General features: G+C 62.7%; 3 protein-coding genes and 1 non-coding gene across 7 annotated transcripts in view; all 4 read left to right on the forward strand.

Moving 5' to 3' along the window:
- LRRC4B (leucine rich repeat containing 4B) overlaps positions 1-9,866 on the forward strand; it is a 39,509-nt gene extending 29,643 nt beyond the window's left edge. For both annotated transcript variants that reach the window (XM_036296221.1, XM_036296220.1), the window contains exon 3: positions 7,893-9,866. In XM_036296221.1, the coding sequence (XP_036152114.1) occupies positions 7,893-9,743 (1,851 nt within the window). In that variant the 3' untranslated portion in view covers positions 9,744-9,866. The remainder of the gene's footprint in view (positions 1-7,892) is intronic.
- LOC118649311 lies at positions 6,932-7,069 on the forward strand. Its single transcript, XR_004965592.1, has one exon. It is a non-coding gene; the product is annotated as a small nucleolar RNA SNORA8 (small nucleolar RNA).
- A 3,197-nt stretch (positions 9,867-13,063) lies between the features above and the next one.
- ASPDH (aspartate dehydrogenase domain containing) lies at positions 13,064-15,792 on the forward strand. The gene is made up of 7 exons (XM_036296211.1): positions 13,064-13,207; positions 13,387-13,531; positions 13,794-13,878; positions 13,970-14,119; positions 14,203-14,423; positions 14,492-14,646; positions 15,631-15,792. Exons 1-7 carry the CDS (start codon positions 13,153-13,155, stop codon positions 15,672-15,674), a joined length of 855 nt encoding a protein of 284 aa, XP_036152104.1. The 5' UTR covers positions 13,064-13,152; the 3' UTR covers positions 15,675-15,792.
- Positions 15,793-16,130: 338 nt separating this feature from the next.
- JOSD2 (Josephin domain containing 2) lies at positions 16,131-20,016 on the forward strand. 3 transcript variants are annotated; one of them, XM_036296212.1, is made up of 5 exons: positions 16,131-16,277; positions 16,748-16,952; positions 18,474-18,599; positions 19,478-19,672; positions 19,756-20,016. In XM_036296212.1, the coding sequence occupies exons 2-5, from the start codon at positions 16,810-16,812 to the stop codon at positions 19,853-19,855; spliced, it is 564 nt and encodes a 187-aa protein (XP_036152105.1). In that variant the 5' UTR covers positions 16,131-16,277; positions 16,748-16,809; the 3' UTR covers positions 19,856-20,016. The 3 variants fall into 3 exon arrangements, with proteins under 3 accessions (XP_036152105.1, XP_036152107.1, XP_036152106.1); XM_036296214.1 differs by having other exon boundaries at positions 16,149-16,277; positions 16,796-16,952; XM_036296213.1 differs by lacking the exon at positions 16,131-16,277 and adding an exon at positions 16,365-16,575.
- Positions 20,017-23,677: the final 3,661 nt, after the last annotated feature.

A 23,677-nucleotide genomic window follows, 5' to 3' on the forward strand; every position in this document is an offset into this window, starting at 1 on the left:
CCGGAGCCACCGCATCACCCCTGTTCCCCTTGCAACAGGCACCTGTCCCAGCCACACCACACTCAGGGGCGCCCTCTGCTGGGCCCAGACGCAGCCCCAGCTGCACGCCCGGCGCTCTTCCTCGTGGGTCCTGTCTCCACCTGGAAACCAGCTCTGAGCGGGAGCCCAGCTGGGACCTTGAGTCCCTGCGCCCCATCCCCTCCCCACCGCGTGTCTGGCAGGCCCGGCTACCGGCTAGTGCTCCTGCAGCACCCATCCTGTTCCTGATTGGCTTATTGAGCACCCACTGTGTGCCAGGCGCTGGGCTGAGCACAGTGAGCAGGCCAGGTTCACAGACCCAAACCAGCCCAGGTGTTAACTGAAAAAACCCACATGACACGTGGACCCGCACAGCTCACACCCGGTTGTTCGAGAGTCATCCGTCCGTGCAGTACCGCTAGCTGGAGGTGAGAGCTGAGAGCTGAGCCAGACAGGCAGGAGGGGGGGGGGGGGGGGGGGGCGCCTTCCTGGGAGGGCTGACCCCTGACCCCACTGCCTTAGGCCAGGCTGGGGGCACGGCCTGGGGCCTCCTAGCAGGGACAGTTAGTATTTGTTGTTGGACGGAGGCGAGGCGAGGTGATATTGACCGAAATAGCATCATGGTCTTCCCTAAAGCAGGAGACCCTGGTTCTGAGTGGCCACCTGGCGCTGGGCGAGGCTGTGTTGCCTCCGTCTGTGCTTTTCCTCATTTAGTCCCCAGGGCCCTGTCCCCCGCTGCAGAGGCGGCGAGGCCCCGGGAGGTTGGGGAGGCCCGCCAGGCCCAGTCTAGGTCTGAGCGGCTCACTGAGTGAGGTGCCCGCCAGGCCCCAGCCAGGCCCTAGGCCAGTGGTCGGCAAACTCATGAGTCAACGGAGCCAAATGTCAACAGTACGACGATTGAAATTTCCTTTGAGAGCCAAATTTTTTAAACTTAAACCATATAGGTAGGTACATTGTTATTAACTTCATTAGGGTACTCCTAAGGCTTAGGAAGAGCCACACTCAAGGGGCCAAAGAGCCGCAGGTGGCTCGCGAGCCACAGTTTGCCGACCACGGTCCTAGGGGTTCGGGGTGCCCCCCTTGGAAAGGGAGACGCACCCTTAGCTCCGGGAAGGAGGAGATATGAGAAGTCCCCGTGAAAGTGGTTGGAAAAATAACAATGATTTTTAAAATTGTGAATGTAAAGAAAAAAGAAAAAAAAAGCTAACGGGCACAAAGAACACAAAAGTGAAGCTCACGAAATTTGTACCGGTTCATTGCATTCAAAACATATAAAAGCAATGTGTCTCAATTGTGTTTAAGATGAACGATGCCCTTAATCACTTTCCTACCACAGTTAAATTTTAATAAAGGATTTCTTGGCCGTTTGTTTTCTTAAAAACCCCACCAGAACACAGCGGCTCTTTGCCAGCGTTAGTAACCTGTGCTCACCCCAACGGGAGCCGGAGGATGAGCGGGGAGAAGCCCCATTAGGTGTCTGTGTCCTTGACACGGACACAGAGCCTGCCTGGGTGGGGGTGGGCTCAGGAAATGGGGGGAAGGAGTGAGGGGACCAGGGGACTCAGGCCGGCAGGCGGCTGTCAGGGGCAGGACCCCAGGCCTCGCTTCTCTGCTGGGGGTGGGAGTGGGGGGTGTCAGTTTGTCAGGCCACCAGGGGCTTGTCTGCCCCAAGCACCAGGCCCACCTTGTCCATCATCCCCCCCCCCCCCCGTAACCGTGGCCACCAGGGTGCCCGGCCCCGGCCTCAGAGGGAGTTTGACCACCCGCTGTGCTGTGGAGGGGCCCCAGCCCACCTCCCCCCTGCCCCCCGGGCATCCCCGGTCACCGTGGCCACTCACTGATGCTGTGTCATTATCACACTCAGCGTCTCTCCCCCCACCGGGGTCAGCTCTGGGAAGTGGGCTGTGCTGTCTCGCCCACGGCTGCACCCCCAGAGCCCGGCATAGCAGGCGCCCAGGGACTACCTGTCAAGTGAGCAGATGGGCACGCGGGTTCGTCTGGGCAGGGAACGGGCCATGGCTCAGACACACACGGACACGGCGGGCAGCCGAGCCCCTGGGGTCAGGGTGGGCCACGGGGTGGGGACCCCATGCTCAGATGCAGGGGAGCCCCGGCCGGGCGGCCCCGTTAGTTAGAGTGCCGTCCGTGCCCCAAACGGGCCCGGGTTCCACTCCCCAAGTAGCTGGAGTGAGGGCGTGTGGCCGGGGAGGGGAGGGCGGGGGGAGGCGGGCGGGTGCCCATTGTTGCAGGTTTGATCCCGGGCGCGGGGTGTGCAGGAGGCAGCCCGTCCATGTTTCTATCTCACATCCACGGCTCTCTCTCCCTTCCCCTCTCTCTAAAAAGCAATAAGCGTTTCCTCGGGTGAGGACAGGAAATCAAAGAACTAAAAGAAAATAGATTCAGGGCAGCAGGCGGCGAGTCCTGGCTCTGCTGTGAGACGGAGGGCGGTGACCGGCCTCTGGCATGTGTGCCTTCCACAGACCAGGCCTCCCACCTGCCCCTCAGAGTCGCTTGATGGGGAAATAAGTGGGCAGTGGATGAAGAAGGGGCATTCGGACAGGGTGCTGGGGAGGGTGCTCGGGAGGTGTCCGGGCAGACGAAAAGGGAAGGGCGTTCTGAGCAGAGGGAACAGCATATGCGAAGGTGGAGGACCTGGTGGGAGAGTTCCAGGAGCCGAGATTGGTGACGGGCAGCTGGAGTGAGGCGGCAAGTGAGGGGTCGGACGGAGGGGGGGGAGGCCGGCAGGGGCCCGGCTGGGCCCTGGTCAGGGCTCGTGCAGGAGGCAACCAATCGATGTGCTTCTCTCGCATCGATGTTTCGCTCTGTCTTTCCCTCTCTCTTCCACTCTCTCTAAAAATCAATGGAAAAATACCCTCGGGTGAGGATTAAAATAATAATAATAATAATAATAATAATAATAATAAAGTGGCTGTATCATTTTTTAAAAAGAGAGAGAGGGAGAGAGAGAGCGAGAGAGGAAGGGTGAGAAAGAGAGAGAAACATCGATGTGGAAACATCAGTGTGAGCAACATGGATCAGTTGCCTCCTGTGTGCACCCCAACCGGGGATGGGACCCACGACCCAGGTATGTGCCCTGACTGGGAATCGAACCCACAACCCTTTGGTATGCAGGACGGTGTGCAACCCACTGAGCCACCCAGCCAGGATGCGTATATATTACTTTCTCGGCAGAATAAAAAGGTATATGGAGATTGCTCTGTTACTCTGACCTGGCACCCAGCCTGGGTCTGGCCTCAGGAGAGAGGGGTGGTGTTTATGAGGGGAGAGGGGGAGGGGACAGCCCCTTCCTGGGCCTCTTCTCTGTGCTCTGTCATCCCAGGTCCATCCTCTTGTCTCTGCGAGCCCTTCAAAGAAAGCTAAAGAGCCCAAAGTTTGGTTTTTTAAAAAAGTTTTACTTTCTGGAGAAAGAGAGAGACAGACAGACATGGATTTGTTGTTCCACTTGCTTACACATTCGTTGGTTGACCTTGTATGTGTCCGGACCGGGGATCGAACCTGCAACCTTGGTGTAGCGGGACGGTGCTCTAACCACTGAGCTGCCCGGCCGGGCCAGATTCCCGCGTTTTAGGAGCCCGCGTGTATCTTCATCTGTCTCTTGCACCCTGAGGCCCCAAGGGCCTTCCCTCGGGCCAGGTGCCGGGTTGTTTTCCGAATTCCCAGGAATCTGGTTCCCACGCAGGGAATGGACCCCAATTCTGGCCAAAGAGGACCCCCCCACACAGGATGGGGAGATTCCTAGAGGGGCTGCTTTCAAATTCACTCGCTTAGGAAACCCAGAACCTGAGCTGAGACCCAGGCCTGCCTCCTGGCGGCGGGGGGGGGAGGAAGGGTGGGGGGGATTTGAGGGTGTCTCTGGGGAGAGACAGCAGACAGGCAGCTGGTACAGCGAGGGCCCAGGTCGGGGTGACAGGGCCAGGACAGCCTCCAAGCAGGTGACCCCTGAGCGGGGTGTGGAAGGCAGAGGGAGGGGCAAGTGCAGAGGCATGGGGGATGGGGGGGGGATGCGCTGGGCTCAGGGAATTGCTGGGGGCCGGGGTGGGGGGATTCGGGAAGGGTGGGGGAAGGGGGGGGGCAGGTCATGGCAGGCCCCTGTGCTTTCCAGGGCAGGGACTGTGTTATTATGGGATGGATCGTCACACCCGGTCCTCTTGGTCTGCGGCAGGTGTGGGCTCTGGGAGTGATGGGGGCTCTGGGGCGGGGGGGGGGGGGGGGGGCGCTGTGAGCGGGAGGGACTGGGAACTGTGGGGAGGAACAGACCCCCGGGGGCCGGGTGTGGGGGGGGGTCCGGCCATGGACTGGAGAGGAGGGGACGCAATAGGGAGTCAGCGGACTGAGGGCCGGCTTGGTGGGGGCGGGGGGAGGCGGGGACAGCAAGTGTCAGAGGGACTAGCCATCTCTGGTTGTCGCTGCCCTGGGGGCCTCCTCCACCGGAGATGACAGCGTGGCCTCAGTCAGCAGGCTCAGGGCTCGAGGGTCCCCCCTTCCTGGCCGTCCTGTTTCATAGGCTGGGGGCAGGAGGGGGGGCAAAATGCGGTTGTGCCCCCCAGCGCGGGAGCCCAGGAAGCGCCTGGCATCCTGCACAGCCTCACACGCCCAGCGCGTGGACGGACAACACGCCCTGCAGGGGTTTGGAAGGCTGAGTGTGAAAAGAGCCGCAAACCCTCCTTCGTCAGTTTCAGCTCAGTTACATGTTGAAATCATAATATTTGGGATCCAGTGGGCTAAATAAACATGATTAACGCTGATTTCACCTCTTTGGGGGTTTTTTTATTATTATTATCCTCACCCGAGGATATGTTGTGTTTTTTAATATATTTTTATTGATTTCAGAGAGAAAGGGAGAAGGAGAAAGAGAGAGAAGCATCAATGATGAGAATCATTGGTCGGCTGCCTCCTGCACGCCCCACACTGGGGACGGAGCCCGCAACACGGGCGTGTGCCCTGACCGGGAATCGAACCATGACCTCCCAGCGCATAGGCTGATGCTCAACCACTGAGCCACACTGGCTGGGCCCGAGGATAGATATGTTTATTGATTTGAGAGAGAGAGAGAGAGAGCAACATTGATCAGTTGCCTCCCATACTTGTCCTGACCAGGGATTAAACCTGAAACCTGTTGGTGTAGATGATGACACTCCAGTCAGCTGAGCCCCCGGCCAGGGCTTGGGTTTTCTCTGAATGTGGCTTTTAGGAAACGTAGGATTAAATATGTCGTCCTCGCCGCGTTTCCGCTGAAACGGCGCACACGGGGCCTGCTACTGTTCCTTGAACGTGACTCTACCCGGAGCACCGCCTTGCTCATGCTGGGTGCCTCTCAGGCACCGTCTTATTTCTTAAACTTTTTTAAAAGTGTTTTTGGCCCTGACCTGTTTGACTCAGTGGATAGAGCGACGGCCTGTGGACTCAAGGGTCCCAGGTTCGATTCCCGTCAAGGGCATGTATCTTGGTTGCAGGCACATCCCCAGTGGGGGGTGTGCAGGAGGCAGCTGATCGATGTTTCTCTCTCATCGATGTTTCTAGCTCTCTATCCCTTCTCCGTTCCTCTCTGTAAAAAACCAATAAAATATATTTAAAAAAAAAAAGAGCCAGGACTCTGGAGCCGGACAGCCTCAGTCCGCCCCGCCTGTGTGGCCTTGGGCAAGGCACTGCACCTCTCTGTGCCTCCATGTGCTCCCACTTGAATGGGGAGAATTCATGGGGCCCGACGTGTTTCCTAGAGCACGCCAGCAGGCCTCATTACACCCCTTGTCACATGCGGGATTCTTTATGGAGCGAAAGGTTTGACTGGTCACAGGAGTGGGGTCGATAAAAGGCTTGAATAGCCTGTAGAGCTCTGGTCAGAGCTGCCACCACATGGATTTGGTGCCAAAGTTCCTGTGGTTTTCCGAGCGTGTGGGTTCGCGTTGCAGGTGTTGAATACGTCAGACAGGGCGGTTTGGAGGATGAAATCGGTGGTTGCCCACCAAGCGTTTATTTACAAGAGGCTCTGGCACCGAAGACCTGTCCAACACGTGTCAGCTGACGAATCTTTTTTTATTGGGGTGTAACTTACACATAATAAAATGCCCCTTGTATGTGTACAGTTTGGGGAGTTTTGACAGCTACATTCACCCGTGGAGCCCCCCCCCCGGCCCCCCAATTTGGAACGTTTCTGTCACCCCGGGAAGCTCCCTGGCGCCCCTTCCCAGCCTGTCTCCCCAATGCGCGTATTCAGAGACACCCCGCCTAGCGCGGCCAGGGAGCAGAAGGAATGGGACCCCACCGCGCAGGCGTCTGGCTCCTCCCACTCAACCCCCTCCCGTGAGATTCATCCGCGGTTCCTTTCCGTGACTGAGACCCAGCGAATGGCCCTTCGCCGCTGGGGGCCTCTGGTGGCTTCGGGGTTGGGCTACAATGACCACAGAGGCTGCGGGCGCCCGCCCCCGGCAGTCGGATGGGCCTCGGGAGTGGAAAGGCTGGGTCCCGTGGCAGCTCAATGTTTACCTTTGCAAGAAATCATCAGCCCTGCCAAGGCTGTGGGTTCGATCCCCAATCAGGGCACATACAAGAAGCAACCAATGCATGCACCAATAAAGGGAACAACAAAACAATGTTTCTCCTCCCCCCCCGCCCCCCAACACACACCTTAAACAGCAATAAAAATCTATTTTCAAAAATCAAACCGTTCCGCCCTAGCTGGTTTGGCTCAGTGGATAGAGCCTCAGCCTGCAGCCTGAAGGGTCCCGGGTTCAATTCCAGTCAAGGGCATATGCCTGGGTTGTGAGCTCCATCCCCAGTGGGCGGGCAGGAGGCAGCCAATCAATGATTCTCTCTCATCGTTCATGTTTCTCTCTCCCTCTTCCTTCCTCTCTGAAATCAATAAAATTTATATTTTTAAAAAAAATCAAACCAATGCACTGCATGGTATCTGCATTCAGTAGTTTATTCCTGCTGGGTGTTCAAAGGACAGTGCAATATGAATTCAGTATCTGGCATCGTTGGTTTTCTTGGCTTTGTGCATGTTAAGCCTGGTATTTTTATTGAGACATTATTCTTACAGTTCTTAGTGTTCAGTTAGACAGAAGTAATCTTCAGTAGGAACTAATACTTGTCTCTTTCTAGGGTGTCTGAAATTAAAAAACCAGGCAGGTCCATCTACTCAGACCCTAACCACGGCCCTAAAGTAAATTGCTTGAAGAAATTAGTTCCCAACGATTATAGGTGCAGACTTTTTGAAGTATGTCCATATTCAAGTATAGATCAAAGAAGCTCAACTAAAAGGATTGTGGACTGAGATGACATCAGGATTGAGCAAAAAAGGAAATAAGATGATTAAGACTCAAACTCAGGGGGAACTAAGGCAGTGGAAGAACTCAGAACATGTGAAATTCCTTAAATAAAAGTTTATTAACTTTAAATAATTGTGCCTATGTTACAAATGATAGAAGTCCTTTATACTTTTTGTAAAAAAAAAAAAAAACAGAAAAAAAACAATCAAACCGTTTTTCCCAAATGGCATCATGGTCATACTCTCCCACCAGCAGAGACGGGCGAGCTGGGCCCCTCTGCCCAGGGCCGCCAGCACTTGGCGACTTGGTGCTTTTTTTTTAAAAAAAATATATTTTATTGATTTTTTACAGAGAGGAAGGGAGAGTGATAGAGAGTTAGAAACATCAATCAGCTGCCTCCTGCACATCTCCTACTGGGGATGTGCCCGCAAACCAGGTACATGCCCTTGACCGGAATCGAACCCGGGACCCTTGAGTCCACAGGCCGACGCTCTATCCACTGAGTCAAACCGGTTTTGGCAACTTGGTGCTTCTTGTCCGTTGTTGCCTGAGTTACTGATGGTGTCTCCCCTCCGCCCCCCCCAGGTGATCCGCACCGACACCTTCAAGCACCTCCGCCACCTGGAGATCTTGCAGCTGAGCAAGAACCTGGTGCGCAAGATCGAGGTGGGCGCCTTCAACGGGCTGCCCAGCCTGAACACGCTGGAGCTGTTCGACAACCGGCTGACCACGGTGCCCACGCAGGCCTTCGAGTACCTGTCCAAGCTGCGGGAGCTGTGGCTGCGCAACAACCCCATCGAGAGCATCCCGTCCTACGCCTTCAACCGCGTGCCCTCGCTGCGGCGCCTGGACCTGGGCGAGCTCAAGCGGCTGGAGTACATCTCGGAGGCGGCCTTCGAGGGCCTGGTCAACCTGCGCTACCTCAACCTGGGCATGTGCAACCTCAAGGACATCCCCAACCTGACGGCCCTGGTGCGGCTGGAGGAGCTGGAACTGTCGGGCAACCGGCTGGACCTGATCCGCCCGGGCTCCTTCCAGGGCCTCACCAGCCTGCGCAAGCTGTGGCTCATGCACGCCCAGGTGGCCACCATCGAGCGCAACGCCTTCGACGACCTCAAGTCGCTGGAGGAGCTCAACCTGTCCCACAACAACCTGATGTCGCTGCCCCACGACCTCTTCACGCCCCTGCACCGCCTCGAGCGCGTGCACCTCAACCACAACCCCTGGCACTGCAACTGCGACGTGCTCTGGCTCAGCTGGTGGCTCAAGGAGACGGTGCCCAGCAACACCACCTGCTGCGCGCGCTGCCACGCGCCCGCCGGCCTCAAGGGGCGCTACATCGGCGAGCTGGACCAGTCGCACTTCACCTGCTACGCGCCCGTCATCGTGGAGCCGCCCACGGACCTCAACGTGACCGAGGGCATGGCCGCGGAGCTCAAGTGCCGCACGGGCACCTCCATGACCTCGGTCAACTGGCTGACGCCCAACGGCACCCTCATGACGCACGGCTCCTACCGCGTGCGCATCTCCGTGCTGCACGACGGCACCCTCAACTTCACCAACGTCACGGTGCAGGACACGGGCCAGTACACGTGCATGGTGACGAACTCGGCGGGCAACACCACCGCCTCGGCCACGCTCAACGTCTCGGCCGTGGACCCCGTGGCGGCCGGTGGCGCTGCCGGCGGCGGCGGGGGCGGGCCCGGGGGCGGCGGCGGGGGTGGCCCCGGCGGCAGCGGCGGCGGCTACACCTACTTCACCACGGTGACCGTGGAGACGCTGGAGACGCAGCCCGGCGAGGAGGTCCTGCAGACGCGGGGGACGGAGAAGGAGCCGCCCGGGCCCACGACGGACGGCGTCTGGGGCGCCGGGGGCCGCGCGGGGGACGCGGCCGGCGCGGCCTCATCGTCGTCCACCACGGCGCCCGCCCCGCGCTCCTCGCGGCCCACGGAGAAGGCGTTCACGGTGCCCATCACGGACGTGACGGAGAACGCGCTCAAGGACCTGGACGACGTGATGAAGACCACCAAGATCATCATCGGCTGCTTCGTGGCCATCACGTTCATGGCCGCCGTGATGCTCGTGGCCTTCTACAAGCTGCGCAAGCAGCACCAGCTGCACAAGCACCACGGGCCGACGCGCACCGTGGAGATCATCAACGTGGAAGACGAGCTGCCCGCCGCCTCGGCCGTGTCCGTGGCCTCGGCGGCCGCCGTGGCGGGCGGGGCGGGCGCGGGCGGGGACAGCCACCTGGCCCTGCCCGCCCTGGAGCGCGACCACCTCAACCACCACCACTACGCGGCGGCCGCCTTCAAGGCGCACTACGGCGCCAACCCCGGCGGCGGCTGCAAGGGCCCGCCCGGCCTCAACTCCATCCACGAACCTCTGCTCTTCAAGACCGGCTCCAAGGAGAACGTGCAGGAGACGCAGATCTGACGCGGGGACCCTGCGCGGGGCGCGGATCTGGCTCCGCCCCTGGGCGGGCGGGGGACCCTCCCCGCAGCCGCAGCTCCTCCGACCCGCGGGGGACGGACGGGAGGGGGCTGGGGAGGGAGACGGGCGCCGAGCCTGCCTGGACCCCAGGGCGGCTGGCCCGGCGAGGACAGGGTGCGCCCCGGGCGCGGAGCCCGTGGTTCCGGCCTCGCCCCCATCCCCGGTGACTGGAGGGGATGCGGGATTCCTACCCACCCCGCGCCCCCGCTTCTCCTCCCGGCCCCCGCCCTCCACCTCCAGGGGAGAGAGGAGCTGTTTTTGAGGGGCGTCTTTCCCCTCACCCCCCAACGACCCTCCTTTTAAGATTCATTTTTTGCAGTTTGAAGCCTGCCCCCCCCCCCCCCCGCCTCCCACCCACCCATCCACCCTTGAAACGGAAGAGACAGACATGTGGTCGTGGGCGCCTCCAGACACCCTGGCCCCGCCCCCTCCCGCGCCCACTCGGTCCCTAGGGCCCTTAGCTGGGGAGGGGGCGCCCCAGGGCTCACCCCCACCCCCCACCCACACACACACAGACTCTTTTGATACTGAAGGGAGGTTTGCGGCAACGACTACCTGCTCTGTAATTACTTTAAAAAAAAAACTCGGAAAAAGTAAAAAAATATTTTTTGGGTCATGAAAGCATGGAAAAGAGAGAAAAAGGAAGTGAATGTGGACGGGGAGCTAAAGGAGACGATGCCGCGGCGTCTGCAGGGGACTGGGACCCCTCACCCTGTTTAGCCTTGACCTTGGAGGCCCAGGGGGGGGCCCCATCGCCTGGCACCTGCAGCCCCTCTGAGGCAGGTCCTGGGGTGCTCTCTCGGCCCCACCTCTCAGCAGAAATGGAGGGGCCCGTATTAGTGTCCTGGGGCGGCCGTACCAAAGTCATAAAAACTGGTGGCCCAGAACGGCCAGAATGTGATGTCACAGGTCGGGACCCAGGAGTCTGGGGTGGGGGGGCCTGGCTGGTGACCCCAGACATTGCTAGGCTGGCGGCAGCTTCACCCCAACCTCCCCTGCGTCTCCAGGTCTGTCGTCTTCCCTCTGAGGGTGCCTGCCTCTGTGTCCCAGTTCCCCCCCTTTTAAAAAAAAAAGTATATATATATATATATTATTGATTTTTACAGAGAGGAAGGGAGGGGGATAGAGAGTTAGGAACATCGATGAGAGAGAAACATCGATCAGCTGCCTCCTGCACGCCCCCTACTGGGGATGTGCCCGCAACCAAGGTACATGCCCCTGACCGGAATCAAACCTGGGACCCTTCAGTCTGCAGGCCGACGCTCTATCCACTGAGCCAAACCGGTCAGGGCCCAGTTCCCCTTTTATTAGGATGCGGGTCATGCTGGATGCATAGGTCCTGGTCGGCACCTCAGCGTGTCTCACCGGGTGGGGGGGGCAATTCAAGCCGTTACAGAGCCCAGCCGGAGCGCCCCTCTGGGCGCACGCTGCCCCAGAAAGCAAAGCGGGGTGACCTGGGGGCAAGGGGTGCTCCCTGGGGCCTCCTGGACCAGAGGGAGCCACACATTGTCTTGTAAATGCAGAAGCCGGGGGGATGGGGTCAAGGCCTGGGAGGGGGTGGAGGGTACACTGTCCCCCAGGGCAGGGGCCCCATTTAGAGCTCCCCCCACCCCCACGCCCCAGGGCTAGCAGCCAGGGTGTGGGAGCAAACCCAGGGGTGAGCAGGGAGGCCAAGGTGCTGGCGGTTGAGCCTCTAGCGCAGCGGTTCTCAACCTGTGGGTCGCGACCCCTTTGGGGGTAGAACGACCCTTTCACAGGGGCCGCCTGAGACCATCGGAAAACACACATATAATGACCTATTGTTTTTGTGATGAATCACTCTGCTTTCATGATGTTCAATTTGTCACAATGAGATTGGGGGGTCACCACAACATGAGGAGCTGGATGAAAGGGTCGCGGCATCAGGAAGGTTGAGAACCGCTGCTCTGGAGGCCTGGGCGCCGTCCGTGCTGTCTAGACAGACAGAGGCGGACGGACGCGGGTCCACGCACACGCAGGGCTGGGTCCGGAGCAGGCCGGTCGCCCCCTCTCCCCCGTCACCGCGGCCCAGCCTGGCCCGTGCAGAGCAGGGCTGGGTGCTGTGCAGGACACCCAGGCCCCCCCCGGAGTTGAGGACAGAGGCGGGGGGCCCCGGCAGATCATCTCCTCCGCCTGCAGCTCTTGCAGCAACCTCACGGGCAGGGGCCGCAGCCGCCATGGCTGGGATCTGGGCTGGGGACGCTCCCTCTTTCCTGCTCCTCTTCTCCCTCGCCCCCTTTCAGAGCCATCCCTGGTTGCCATGGCAACGCTGCAGCGGGGACCAGGTGGCGGCGGGGGGCAGGGAGCCGGGCGCCGCTGCAGACGCCGCCATTTCCGATGCCAGGCTCCCACCGGGCACCCGCGCTGGCTGGGGCTCCTTTGGGGGGCACCGGGCCTCCCCGGGCCCCGCAGTCTTCTCCTTGACGGATGGGACGTGGGGGAGGCGGGAGGGACAGTGTGGGGGTGAGAATGCAACCCTGGGAGGGGGTGCTGCTGGCCCGGCGGCCGGGGGGAGAGGAGGGTGAGCGGTCGGAAGTCAAGGTGAACGGAGGGAGGTCCGGGCGCCGGGCGGGGGTGGCCGACTCCATCCCGCCGCCTTGTGGGCAGACGAGGAACCGCCAGGCCAGGCCTCCAGACCTTGCAGTGGGGAGACGTGGGCCTGGCCTGGCTGGGGACGGCATGGCAGCCGGCCCAGGTGAGATGGGGGTGGGGGGGCCGGAAGGATGGAGGTCCAGGGCGGCCGGCACCCAGAGCACAGCCCCAGAGGGATCAGAGGCAGACAGAGACCCAAGTGGAGGAACGTTGTGCCAAGACCTGGGGGAGTGACCGCGGGGGGGACGGGGCGGGGTGGGGGGGCATTGGCTATGCAGGAGCAAGGGCACAGACTGAGAGCCCAGAGTCCCCGTCACCATCTCTTCTCCCTGCTCCCAAACCTCAACCCCCACCCCAAGCAGGATGCAGTTTCCATGGCAACCTGGCCGGGCCAGAAAAGGGGGCGGGGGACTGCAGAGGAAATTTTCCACATCAGCAGCGAGGGAGGAGGGCACGGTGCAGGGAAGGAACTGGCCCAGACGATGGGGGCCATGCAGGGCCCCTGGAGCCCCAAGTCACCATGCCCACAGCCCCGAGCACCGTCACCCCGCCTCCGCCCAGCCAACTGGCACCCTCGCCTCTGGGCTGGGGTGGGGGGGGGAGGGGGTACGGCTTGGGAGAGGCTCAAGGGTCAAATGTCCAAAGATCGGCGGCTGCCCAGGCCTGGTGTGTGTGTGGGGGGAGCGGGCAGCCAGCAGCTGACGGAGCTCGGACCGCAGACCAGACCACCAGACTCCAGGACATGGCCCTGGACAGGGTCCCGCGGAGGGTGGGGGTGGTGGGCTACGGCCGTCTCGGTGAGTCCCTGACCCTCTGGGGCTCCTACCCAGGCCCCTTCCTGAAGCCCCCAAGGCCCTGTGTCCGCCACCAACACACCTTTCACCCACCGTGGGGCTCGGTCTCCTTCTCCAGGTCCCTGTCCCCCTCCCCCTGGGGCTCTGTCCCCTGTTCTCTGAGTCTCTTGCCCTCCTCCCAGGACAGTCCCTGGTCTCCCACCTGCTGACTCAGGGGCCGGAACTGGGCCTAGAACTGGTTTTTGTCTGGAATCGAGACCCGGGACGCCTGGCGGGGAAAGTGCCCCCGTCCCTGCAGCTGCAGAACCTCGCTGACCTTGGGGAGAGGTCAGTGACCTTGCCCTGAGCGAGCAGGGCTCCCGGGGCGAAGCTCCGGTTCTGGCCTCCCTTAGCTGCTGTGTGACCTGAGGCACGTCCCTCACCCTCTCTGGGCCTTGGGTCACCCAAGTATGAGTTGGGACAAGCCCATCCGCCCCGTTTCCCCTCCCAGGCCTGGGTGAGGAGTGACGGGCCACGACAGACCGAGGAAATCTGGGGAGGGGAGGCCTGATCTCTCTCCAAGGCCCTCCCCACCTCTCCCCTCTCCTAGGCACCCCGACCTCGTGGTGGAAGTGGCCCATCCCAAAATAATCCAGGAATCTGGGGCACAGATCCTGCGCCACGCCAACCTCCTGGTGAGCCCCGGCCCTTCCTCCTCGGCCCCACCCCACCCCAGAGTGGGATGGGTCCCCTGACCTCTGCCCCACCCACCTTCACCCACCCCAGGTGGGGTCCCCCTCAGCCCTGGCTGACCAGGCCACAGAGCGGCAGCTCCTGGAGGCCTCCAAACGCTGGAACCACGCCGTGTTCGTGGCCCGGGGGGCCCTGTGGGGCACTGAGGACATCAGCAGACTGGACGCGGCTGGGGGCCTCCAGGTGAGGGCCTGTTGGGGTCCCCAGGAAGCGGAGGGGCTCTGCAGAGACCCCTGGGCCCCCCTGACCCGGGCTGTCACTTCCAGAGCCTCCGTGTCACCATGGCCACACATCCCGATGGCTTCCGGCTGGAGGGACCCCTGGCCGCCGCTCAGAGCACGGGGCCTCGCACTGTGCTCTACGAAGGCCCTGTTCGCGGGCTCTGCCCCTTTGCCCCCCGAAACTCCAACACCATGGCGGCTGCCGCCCTGGCGGCCCCCAGCCTGGGGTTCGACCGCGTGATCGGGGTGCTGGTGGCGGACCGCAGGTGAGCGACGCTGGGCAGGGGGTGGGTCTGGGGCCAGACAGACAGACTGACCGCCCTGCTTGCTCCAGCCTCACGGACATGCACGTGGTGGATGTGGAGCTGAGCGGGCCCCCGGGCCCCACGGGACGAAGCTTCGCTGTGCACACCCACCGGGAGAACCCCGCCGAGCCCGGCGCCGTCACGGGCTCTGCCACCGTCACCGCCTTCTGGCGCAGCCTCCTGGGTATGGCCAGGCCCCTGCAGTGTCCGGGGCCCCCCAGGCCCTGGGCCCAGGGCTCTGCAGAGCTTGGGTCTCGGGCTCTGGTTCTGCAGTTCTGCTTTTGTGTCTGTTGGCTGATCTTTATTTCGGAGTCTCCCTATAGCAGTGATGGCAAACCTTTTGAGCTCGGCGTGTCAGCATTTTGAAAAACCCTATCTTAACTCTGGTGCCGTGTCACATATAGAAATTTTTGATATTTGCAACCATAGTAAAACAAAGACTTATATATTTTTAAATATATTTTATTGATTTTTTACAGAGAGGAAGGGAGAGGGATAGAGAGTTAGAAACATCGATGAGAGAGAAACATCGATCAGCTGCCTCCTGCACACCTCCTACTGGGGATGTGCCTGCAACCAAGGTACATGCCCTTGACCGGAATCGAACCTGGGACCCTTCAGTCCGCAGGCCGACGCTCTATCCACTGAGACAAACCGGTTAGGGCAAGACTTATATTTTTGATATTTATTTTATATATTTAAATGCCATTTAACAAAGAAAAATCAACCAAAAAAAATGAGTTCGCGTGTCAGAGGTTCGCCATCACTGCCTATAGCCTCTCCGCCAGCGGTCCTCAACCTTGGCTGCACCTGAGAGTCACCTGGGAAGCGTTTTAAAATCCTGATTTCTGGGCCTCATCCTCCGGAAATTCTGTTTCTTTGTTACTAATGTGGTGGCCCCGCCCCATCACAAAGAAACAGAATTTCCGGAGGATGAGGCCCAGAAATCAGGATTTTAAAACGCTTCCCAGGTGACTCTCAGGTGCAGCCAAGGTTGAGAACCGCTGCTCTACGCCAGGGCTTTGGATCCTTGCACTGCTCTCTCCATCTCCGGCCGCTCTCCAGGGGTCTCTGTCCCCCCGCCCCCGGGCGGGCCCCTCTGTTCCTTCCCCCGGGCGTGTCTCTCCCTTCTCGGCCTCAGCCTGTCATTCCCGGTACCTCCCCGCAGGCTGCAGCCAGCTCCCTTCCAGGCCCGGGATCCACATCTGCTGAGCAGTCTCCTCCCCAGGACATCCTCGCCTCATTACCTCCCCCCGCCGCCCCCGTGCAGCCGCTGCCCTGCCTCAGTTTCCCCGGACTCCCCCCGTCTCAGTAAAGATGCACAATCTGGCTACCCTTCTGTGACGTCACGCTGCGCCCGCACACTGGGCATCACGCCACCTCAGGGGGCGGGCTCGGCTGGGAGCACAGAGGCGGGAAGCCATCGCGAGAACCTGGCCACTACATTTCCCAGAATCCTCTGAGCAGCGAGAACCTAGCCACTACATTTCCCAGAATCCTCTGAGCAGCAGGGAGATGGGGGTTGAGCGAAGGCGAGGGCCTCTGCAGAGCGCACTGCGGCGGCTCACCGCGGAGAGTGACGGAAGTTGCCCTCCCGCGATCCCGGAGGCTTAGGGGACTTCCGGGCCACGCCGCCCAGACGTTCCTCGCGGAGGCCGCCGGGAGTCGTAGTCCGGAACGCGGGGGGCGCCGGGAGCTGTAGTCTGTGCCGCCTACCCAGTCAGCGCCGGGCTTCCTGCCCCGCATTCGGAGCCCAGAGTCGCTGCTCAGGGGGATGCGGGAGCCCCTGGTTCCGGGGAGCAGAGAGCAGGCGGGGTGAGGGGCGTTGCTTGGCAACGGGCAAGCGCCGCGGTTGGGGTGTGGGTTGGGGAAGGGGCTCTGTTGCCAGGTGACAGGAAGAGAAAACCCTGTTGTTTAATGGTGGGAGGGGAGTCGTCTGTTGCTAGGCGACCAGAAGAGACCCTTGTTACCTAGAGACAGGAGGAGGATTCCTCTGTTGCTAAGGAACTAGAGGAGAGACTTGTTATCAGTGGGGCGGGGGGTTCTCTGTTGCTAGGTAACCAGAGAGGGAGCCTGTTACCTACAGAGCGGAGGGGGGTCCCTCTGTTGCTGGGTGAGCAGAAAAGGGGGCCTTTGGCCGAGGGACGGGGGGATGGAGGTACCCCGTTGCCAGGAGAGGGACCGGGGGGCAGGGGCAGGGCCCCGCGTTCCCTCAGACTGCGCCCAGCCCCCCTCGGGGGGGAACGGTGCCGCCTCCGGAGCCTGCTGACAGTTTGGGCCTCCAGCTCCAGGTCCCGGTCTCCTGAGCGCCTTCTCCTGCGCCCCGCACGCAGGAGCGGAGGGCGGCATGTCCCAGGGCCCAGGAGCGCCGCCACGACCCTCTGTGTACCACGAGCGGCAGCGCCTGGAGCTGTGTGCCATCCACGCCCTCAACAACGTCCTGCAGCAGCGGCTCTTTAGCCAGGAGGCTGCCGATGAGATCTGCAAGAGGTGACCTCACCCGCCCGCCCCCGCCCCGAGCACCCGCCGGGGTCTTAGCGAGGCAGGGGCCGAGCCCAGGTTTCCGCGGCCACATCACCCGCCTGGGCTGGCCCCTGGGACTCGGAGATGGACGTGTGGCCTCCCGCGCCTGTCCATCCGCAGCGCCTCACCCACTCAGGCCTCGCTCTCCCTCATCTGGGCCTTGGTCCCCTCCTCACCCTGTCTGGTCTGGGCCCCGGGCCCCACTTCCCGTCCATCTGCACACACACACACACACACACACACACACACCCCAGCGCTGCCCCCGCCCCTCCCCTGGCTCCCAGCACCCCTGGGAGAAGTCCCCAGGCCCCAGCCGATGTCCAAGGCCCTGCGTGCTCTGCTCCCCAACTGCTCTGCAGCTTCACATCTCACTGCTCCCCCAAACCGCGTTCCTCCGCAGGGATGGAGGAGCCCCTCTGGGAGGCCTCTGGGCCTTGGCGGGGCCTGTTCTGCCGGCACCGCGGCCTCTTGGCAGCCTGGAATGTTCCCCCTCACTGTTCACCATTTCAAACACTTCTTTATTATCTCTCTGCCTCACCCCCGATCCCCCCCCCCCCCCCCCCCACACACACACACACGCACGCACACACACACATCCCTGGCCCCAGCTCAGGCCCCATCGTCCCCCAGGCCCTCCCCTTGGCCTCCAGTCTCCCCATTCAACCGGGGCCCCATATGAACCTCAGCTGGAGGCGACCCTGTGTCGTTGCTCACAGTCCCCCGGGCACCCCGCACCCTCAGGCTGAGCCGCAGCCCCTGAGGCTGATGGTGAGAGAACTGACTCATCTGTCATTCAGAACAGGGAGCGGTCAGCGCTCTCACGCCATGGCCTTGCCCAGACCCGGAGTCCAATGGGAGCCCCGCCCCGAGGGGTCAGGGGCACACACACAGAAAATGACACAGAAATTTGCCCCTGTCCGACCTGCCCTGCCTGCCCTGCCCAAGGGCCAGAGAGAGAACAAAGGTGCTATTGTCCAGGGGCAGAGGGCCCAGAGAGACAGTGGGGCTGGGGGCCTCCCGCGGGGACAGCTGGCGGAGAGGCTGGGGGCAGGGGCTCCAGAGCTGTGGCTGGGAAGTGGGGGGGGACTGAGGCCAGGAGGCCCTAGGGGCCTGGCCATGTGGGACCTTGACTGCTCGGCTGAGGGGCTGGCACTCCATCCTGGTGATGGTGCATCAGGGGGCCTGGGAGTGTGGGAGGGGCAGGGGCAGTGCCAGGTGTGGGAAGAGCCTTGGGCCTGTGGGAGGGGCGCTGGAGGGGAGCTGGGGGCTGGGTGAGGGTCCAGGTAGCGGAGGACAAGGCCTAAGCAGGGAGGTGTGGCTGGAGGAGGGGTGTTGGGGGGAGGGGGCAGATAGAGTCGGGGGAAGGAGGGACAGGGCCTGGGGCTGCTGAGCCATGGGGGTTGAAGGGGGGGAAGACACACAGACCCTGGGACTGCCATGCTTTGTGGGGAGGGGGACCAGCTCAGTCTCTGACCGCCCCCCAACCAGGTTGGCCCCCGACTGCCGGCTGAACCCCCATCGCAGCTTCCTGGGCACCGGCAACTATGACGTCAATGTGATCATGGCCGCTCTGCAGGGGCTGGGCCTGGCCGCGGTGTGGTGGGACCGAAGGAGGTGGGACCTGAAGCTCAGTGGCCTGTGCTGGGCTTGCACAGGGGGTGTGATGTGATGACAGGAGGGGGATGGGAGGGAGGGAGGGAGGGAGGGAGGGAGAGGGGGGAAGATGGCTGTAAGGTTTGCATGGTGGCTGGGTTGGAGGTAGTAGAAGGATGTGTGGGATGTGTGGGTCGATGGATATTGATGGGTGGGTGGTGGGTAAATTCATGGAACTGGGTGACTGACTGGGTGGGGAATGGGCGGTTGGGTGTGTGGAGTGGGCGGTGCCTGGGTGACGGGCTGCGTGAACAGATGGCTGAGTGAGGGGCTGAGGGAATGAAGATGGGTAAGTAGCTGACGGGCAGTGGACAGCAATGGGTGGCTGGGCGGTGGCTGGTAGAGCAGATGAGTTGGGTGGGTAGTGGTCAGTTTGTGGGTGGGGAGCTGGCTGCATCAGCGGTGCGTGCTGTGTGGGATGATGGGTAGCTGGGTGCTGGGTGGTGGTTAGATGGGGGGGGCGGACAGGTGGTGTAGGGCGGGTGGGTAACCGGTAGATCAATGGCAGATGCGTGGAGAGTGGATGGAGAGCTGGGTGGGAGGTGGAGATGATGGTAGATGGTGCCTGGGGCTTGGATGGGTGGGGGGGGGCAGGAGGGGGTTGCCTGGGGGTTGGGTGGGGGCAGGTGGTGGGTGGATGGGGAAGTGGGTGGGTTAGGGATGGGTGGGTGGTGGCGGGTGGAGAGGGAGCCCGTGTCGGGCGGGTGAACAGGTGGAAGGAGCTGGTGGGCTGGTTGAGGCGAGTCCTTGGGGGGCTCCGGCCACTGCTGCTGCGCCCGCCTGGGCCATGCACAGTGACTCGGAGCCCCGCCCCCCCCCGCCCCCCCAACCCCCCGCAGGCCCCTGTCCCAGCTGGCCCTGCCCCACGTGCTGGGGCTGATCCTGAACCTGCCGGCGCCCGTGTCGCTGGGGCTGCTGTCGCTGCCCCTGCGCCGGCGGCACTGGGTGGCCCTGCGCCAGGTGGACGGCGTCTACTACAACCTGGACTCCAAGCTGCGGGCGCCCGAGGCGCTGGGGGATGAGGACGGCCTCAGGTGAGGGGAGAGGGGGAGCCCCCCCCGACCCCCAGGGGCCGCGCCAGGCCCCTGGGCCTCAGCCTCCCCGTTTCCCCGCCCAGGGCCTTCCTGGGGGCCGTGCTGGCCCCGGGCCTGTGCCAGGTGCTGGTGGTGGTGACCAAGGAGGTGGAGGAGAAGAGCAGCTGGCTGCTGACCGACTGACCCCGGGGCGGGTGCCCTGCCGCGCTGCCTGTCCCTGCTGAGTCCCGCCCGGCTCCGGGGCCTCCCCACCGGCCCCCATGGGCCCCCGAGGCCCCGCCCCTCCCCCCCTCCTGCTGCTGCTGCTGCTGCTGTTGCCTCAATAAATCAGATTTGTTCCTTTCTCCGCGTGACTCCCTTTACCAGCGAGGCTGGTCCCCGCGGCCGGGCGAACGCAGCTCCCAGCTGACCTGTGAGCCCCAGCCCCGGCCTGCTCCTCCCGCCCTGTGGGCCCAGGTGCCCAGGTGGCAGAGGCCGACACCTGGGTGCCCCCAGAGTGCCCTGTGGGGCGGCGCCCGGGAGAAAGCCAGGCTCCGTTCCGGACTCTCGGTTCTGTTCCATCCGTGGCCCGAATGCCCAGGAACCGGGAACAGGTGCGGCCGCAGGGCAGGGCAGGGGAGGCTGCAGCGGGAATCCCTTCGCTCCGCTGACCTTGAAGCCGACCTTGAGGCAGAGAGGCTCCCGCGGTCTCCGAGAAGCACGAGGATCCCGGGAAGCGGAGAGGGAGGCGGGAGGGGAGTCGGAGGAAGACGAGGGGCCCGGAGATGAAACAGGCCAGGCGCGGACACTCACACGCAGCCCTATAGACGAGGGGCCACGAGCCAGGGTGAGGGCCCCACAGGCAGGGACAGCCCTCCAGGCCCCGAGGGCCGGCCCTGCCCACCCTGGACTGCCCCCCCCCCCTCCTGGACTGTGGGGCCTCAGGGTTGAAGGCTGCGTGGCTGTAAGCGAGGTTGGTTGGATGGGGCAGCCTTGGCAAAGGGATGCAGCGTCCTGGCATCCGCGAGGGCGTGGCCTCACCGAGGGAGCCGGGGCAGGTCGGGAGGACCAGCATTCCCCAGGGAGAGGGGCCAGTGCAAAGGCCCTGGGGCAGGCATGTGCCGTGAGGAGGGAGACGGGACAGGATGGGAGGGTGCCGAGCTGACAAATGGGGAAGCCGTGCCCAGGAGGCGGCAGTTTTAAACAGCAACGGCTGGCTCCCCTAGGTGTGTCCTCACCAGACAGGCCCCTGTTCCGCTCCCCCCAACACCCCAAGGCCCCAGCCCTCCCTGCAGCTTCCCCCTCAGGTCTGCTTTCCCGGTGCCTCCTGAGCCCCAGCTCTGGGTGGGGCCTGCGAGCCACCCCAGGTCTGTCGGGGAGGAGAAAGCAAAGGGGCAGGAAGACCTCCCCTGTCCCATGGGGGGGGGGGGGGTGGCCTTTAACAGGGGTCCCCTGGGACACTTTGGGGCCACAGGAAGGTGAGGGGACCTGGGAGGCGGCCGGGGAGGCTGAGGGTGTCCAGGGCCAGGGGGAGGGGGAGGGAGCCTTTCCAGAATTGGGAACAAGAGCCGTCTGCCCCGTTATCTGAGGAGGTGAGGAGAGACGGGGTGGGTGCTGGCCAGGAGGGGAGGAGAAGAGCAGCTGGCAGCTGGGGGCGGGGGGGGGGGGCAGGTCAGTCCTGGTGCAGAGAGACCCTCTGGGCAGACGGAAGGCCGGAGGCCCTGGAGGAGGCTCCAGGCCCAGATGGGAGAGGACGAGGCCTGAGCCGGACCCTGGGGCAGAGAGAAGGGGACAGAGGACAGTCTGGGCCTGGCAGGCTCTGGGGGGAGGGAAGGGGGGAGGGAGGGAGGGAAGAAGGTGCCCAGGGTGTGACCCTGAGGCAGGGGAGGAGGGGGAAGAGCAGTGGTTTGGGGACAAGGTGTGCTCAGTGGGCTGGGTGATGGGGGGAGGGACTAGGCGCAGCCGTGGGCAAACTACAGCCGGATCCGGCCCCCGTTTGAAATGAATAAAACTAAAAAAAAAAAAAAGACCGTACCCTTTTATGTAATGATGTTTACTTTGAATTTATATTAGTTCACACAAACACTCGATCCATGCTTTTGTTCCGCCCTCCGGTCCAGTTTAAGAACCCATTGTGGCCCTCCAGTCAAAAAGTTTGCCCACCCCTGGCTAGGGAGATGGCTCCAGGGGTCAAGGGCCTGACGCGGGAGGCAGGGGTGTGTGAGCCGGGCAGGGGGGTGGGGGCAGGCAGAGAGGGGCCTGGGCTGCAGCAGGGACCCCAGAGGCACAGGGAGGTCACGGCTGGGAGAGACAGGGTGGGCGTCACCCCAATAGTAAGCCATCCAAGGAGCTGCCCCCCAAGCAGGCAGGGAGCAGCTGTCACCCTGAAACGCTGGCGGGGAGGTGGGGGCTGGGGCCTGAAGGGTTCTGGTCTCCAAGACTCCCAGAGGTCAAAGGGCAGCTGGTAAGGTCAGCAGTCAGCCCAGCCAGCCTGGCGCAGTGGTTGAGTGCCAACCTGTGAGCCAGGAGGTCAGGGTTCAGTCCCCAGTCAGCACGTGCCTGGGTTTCTGGCTCCATCCCGGGTGTGGGGCGTGCAGGAGGCAGCCAGTCAGCGATCTCTCTCTTCACTGGTGTTTCCATCTCTCCCTCCCTCCCTCTCTGAAATCAATAAAAATATATTTTTAAACAGTGAGAAGTCAAACCGCGCAGGAGGGAAACCCGCTCGAGTCCCAGACGCCCCGACCTGGGGCCCCACAGCCCACCCTGGGCGGCGGCTCCCTGCGGGCTCCCTCCCTCCCCTGCCTCCCCCCTGGCTCCCGCTGTGTCCCCCTGTGTCCCTCTCTTGCCCGCTCTTTCTGGATGTCTCTCCCCATCTCTGGGCCCGTCTCTGTGCCCCCCTGGCCCTCTGGGCCCCCTCCTCCTGCTGTGCCAGCCCCAGGCCCCGGCCCCAGACGGCCTGGCGGCCACTCCCAAGTGTTTCTATTCCCGGCCTGAGTGGCCTCCAGGTGCCATCGCAGCTGTGGCCTAATATGGTCCGATGAGGAGCCAGGCAGGCGGGAGGGGAGGGGGCCTGGGGAGGGGAGGGGAGGGGTCCAGAGGCCCCAGCCCCCCTCATCCACTGACCCCCAGCTGGGCACAGGCCTTGCACTGACTGGCGGTTACTGTTCCCGCCGTGGTGCTGGCACCGCCCCCACCTGCCTGGCCCACTTCACCCCTGACCGGCCTGCACCTGCCCAGGGGGCCCAGCCAGGCCGCCCAGAGCTGGTGGGGGCCCCGGGGCACCCAGCTGCCCATCGGGGCGCCTCACAGACCGCAGGGCCTCCCAGTGCCCGCGCCGGGGAGGGGAGGAGGCCAGGCCGGCAGGTGCGGGGCGACAGCTGTCCCTGCCCCGCGCCCCGCGCCCCTCGGCGCTGACAGCTGAGGCCCGATTTAGCTCCCGCAGCCCGGCCGGCTGCCCAGATAAGGCGGGGAGGGCGCAGCCCCGCCCCCAGGGCGCCCCTTAAATCACCCGGCCGGCCCTGGGCTCCACCGCCGGCAGCGCCAGGTGAGAGGGGGCGTCCTTCCTCAACTTCCCGCAGCAGCTCCAGCCCCTCCAGCGCGCTCTCTCTCTCTCTCTCTCCCTCTGTCTCATTCTGTTCTCCTCTGTCTCTCCTGTCTCTGCATCTCTCTCTCTCTCTCCCCCCTCCATCTCTCTTTGTGTCCCTTCCCATCTCTGTCCCCCTGCTCCCCTCTGTAAACCTGCCTCTGTCCTTCCCCCATCATCTCCCCCCCAGCCCGTCTCTCCCTCTGCCTTTGTTTCTCCTCCTCTCTCCGTTTCTCTCTCCCATCTCCCGCTCCATCCAACTTCCTGGGCCCAGCTCTCTCCCTTCTCCCGTCCGTGTCTCTGTCTCTGTCTCTGTCTCTCTCTCTCTCTCTCTCTCTGTCTCTCTCTCTCTTTCTCTCTCTCCAGCTCTCTCCCCATGGAGGCCTGTCGGGCCCTCTGCTGCGGTTTCTATGAATAAAGCTGTTTCTGTCCTCACCACTGTC

The sequence above is a fragment of the Myotis myotis genome, unplaced genomic scaffold (genome assembly GCF_014108235.1).
Source record: "Myotis myotis isolate mMyoMyo1 unplaced genomic scaffold, mMyoMyo1.p scaffold_m19_p_28, whole genome shotgun sequence".
NCBI lineage: Eukaryota > Metazoa > Chordata > Mammalia > Chiroptera > Vespertilionidae > Myotis > Myotis myotis.

Bases quoted from the DNA above. Each gene is read 5' to 3' on its own strand.
- ASPDH (XM_036296211.1), top strand. From the start codon at position 13,153: ATGGCCCTGGACAGGGTCCCGCGGAGGGTGGGGGTGGTGGGCTACGGC. The intron at 13,532-13,793 runs GTCAGTGACCTT...CCCCTCTCCTAG, and splicing joins CTCGCTGACCTTGGGGAGAG to GCACCCCGACCTCGTGGTGG. The intron at 13,879-13,969 runs GTGAGCCCCGGC...CACCCACCCCAG, and splicing joins TGCGCCACGCCAACCTCCTG to GTGGGGTCCCCCTCAGCCCT.
- JOSD2 (XM_036296212.1), top strand. From the start codon at position 16,810: ATGTCCCAGGGCCCAGGAGCGCCGCCACGACCCTCTGTGTACCACGAG. The intron at 16,953-18,473 runs GTGACCTCACCC...CCCCCCAACCAG, and splicing joins GCCGATGAGATCTGCAAGAG to GTTGGCCCCCGACTGCCGGC. The intron at 19,673-19,755 runs GTGAGGGGAGAG...TTCCCCGCCCAG, and splicing joins GGGGATGAGGACGGCCTCAG to GGCCTTCCTGGGGGCCGTGC.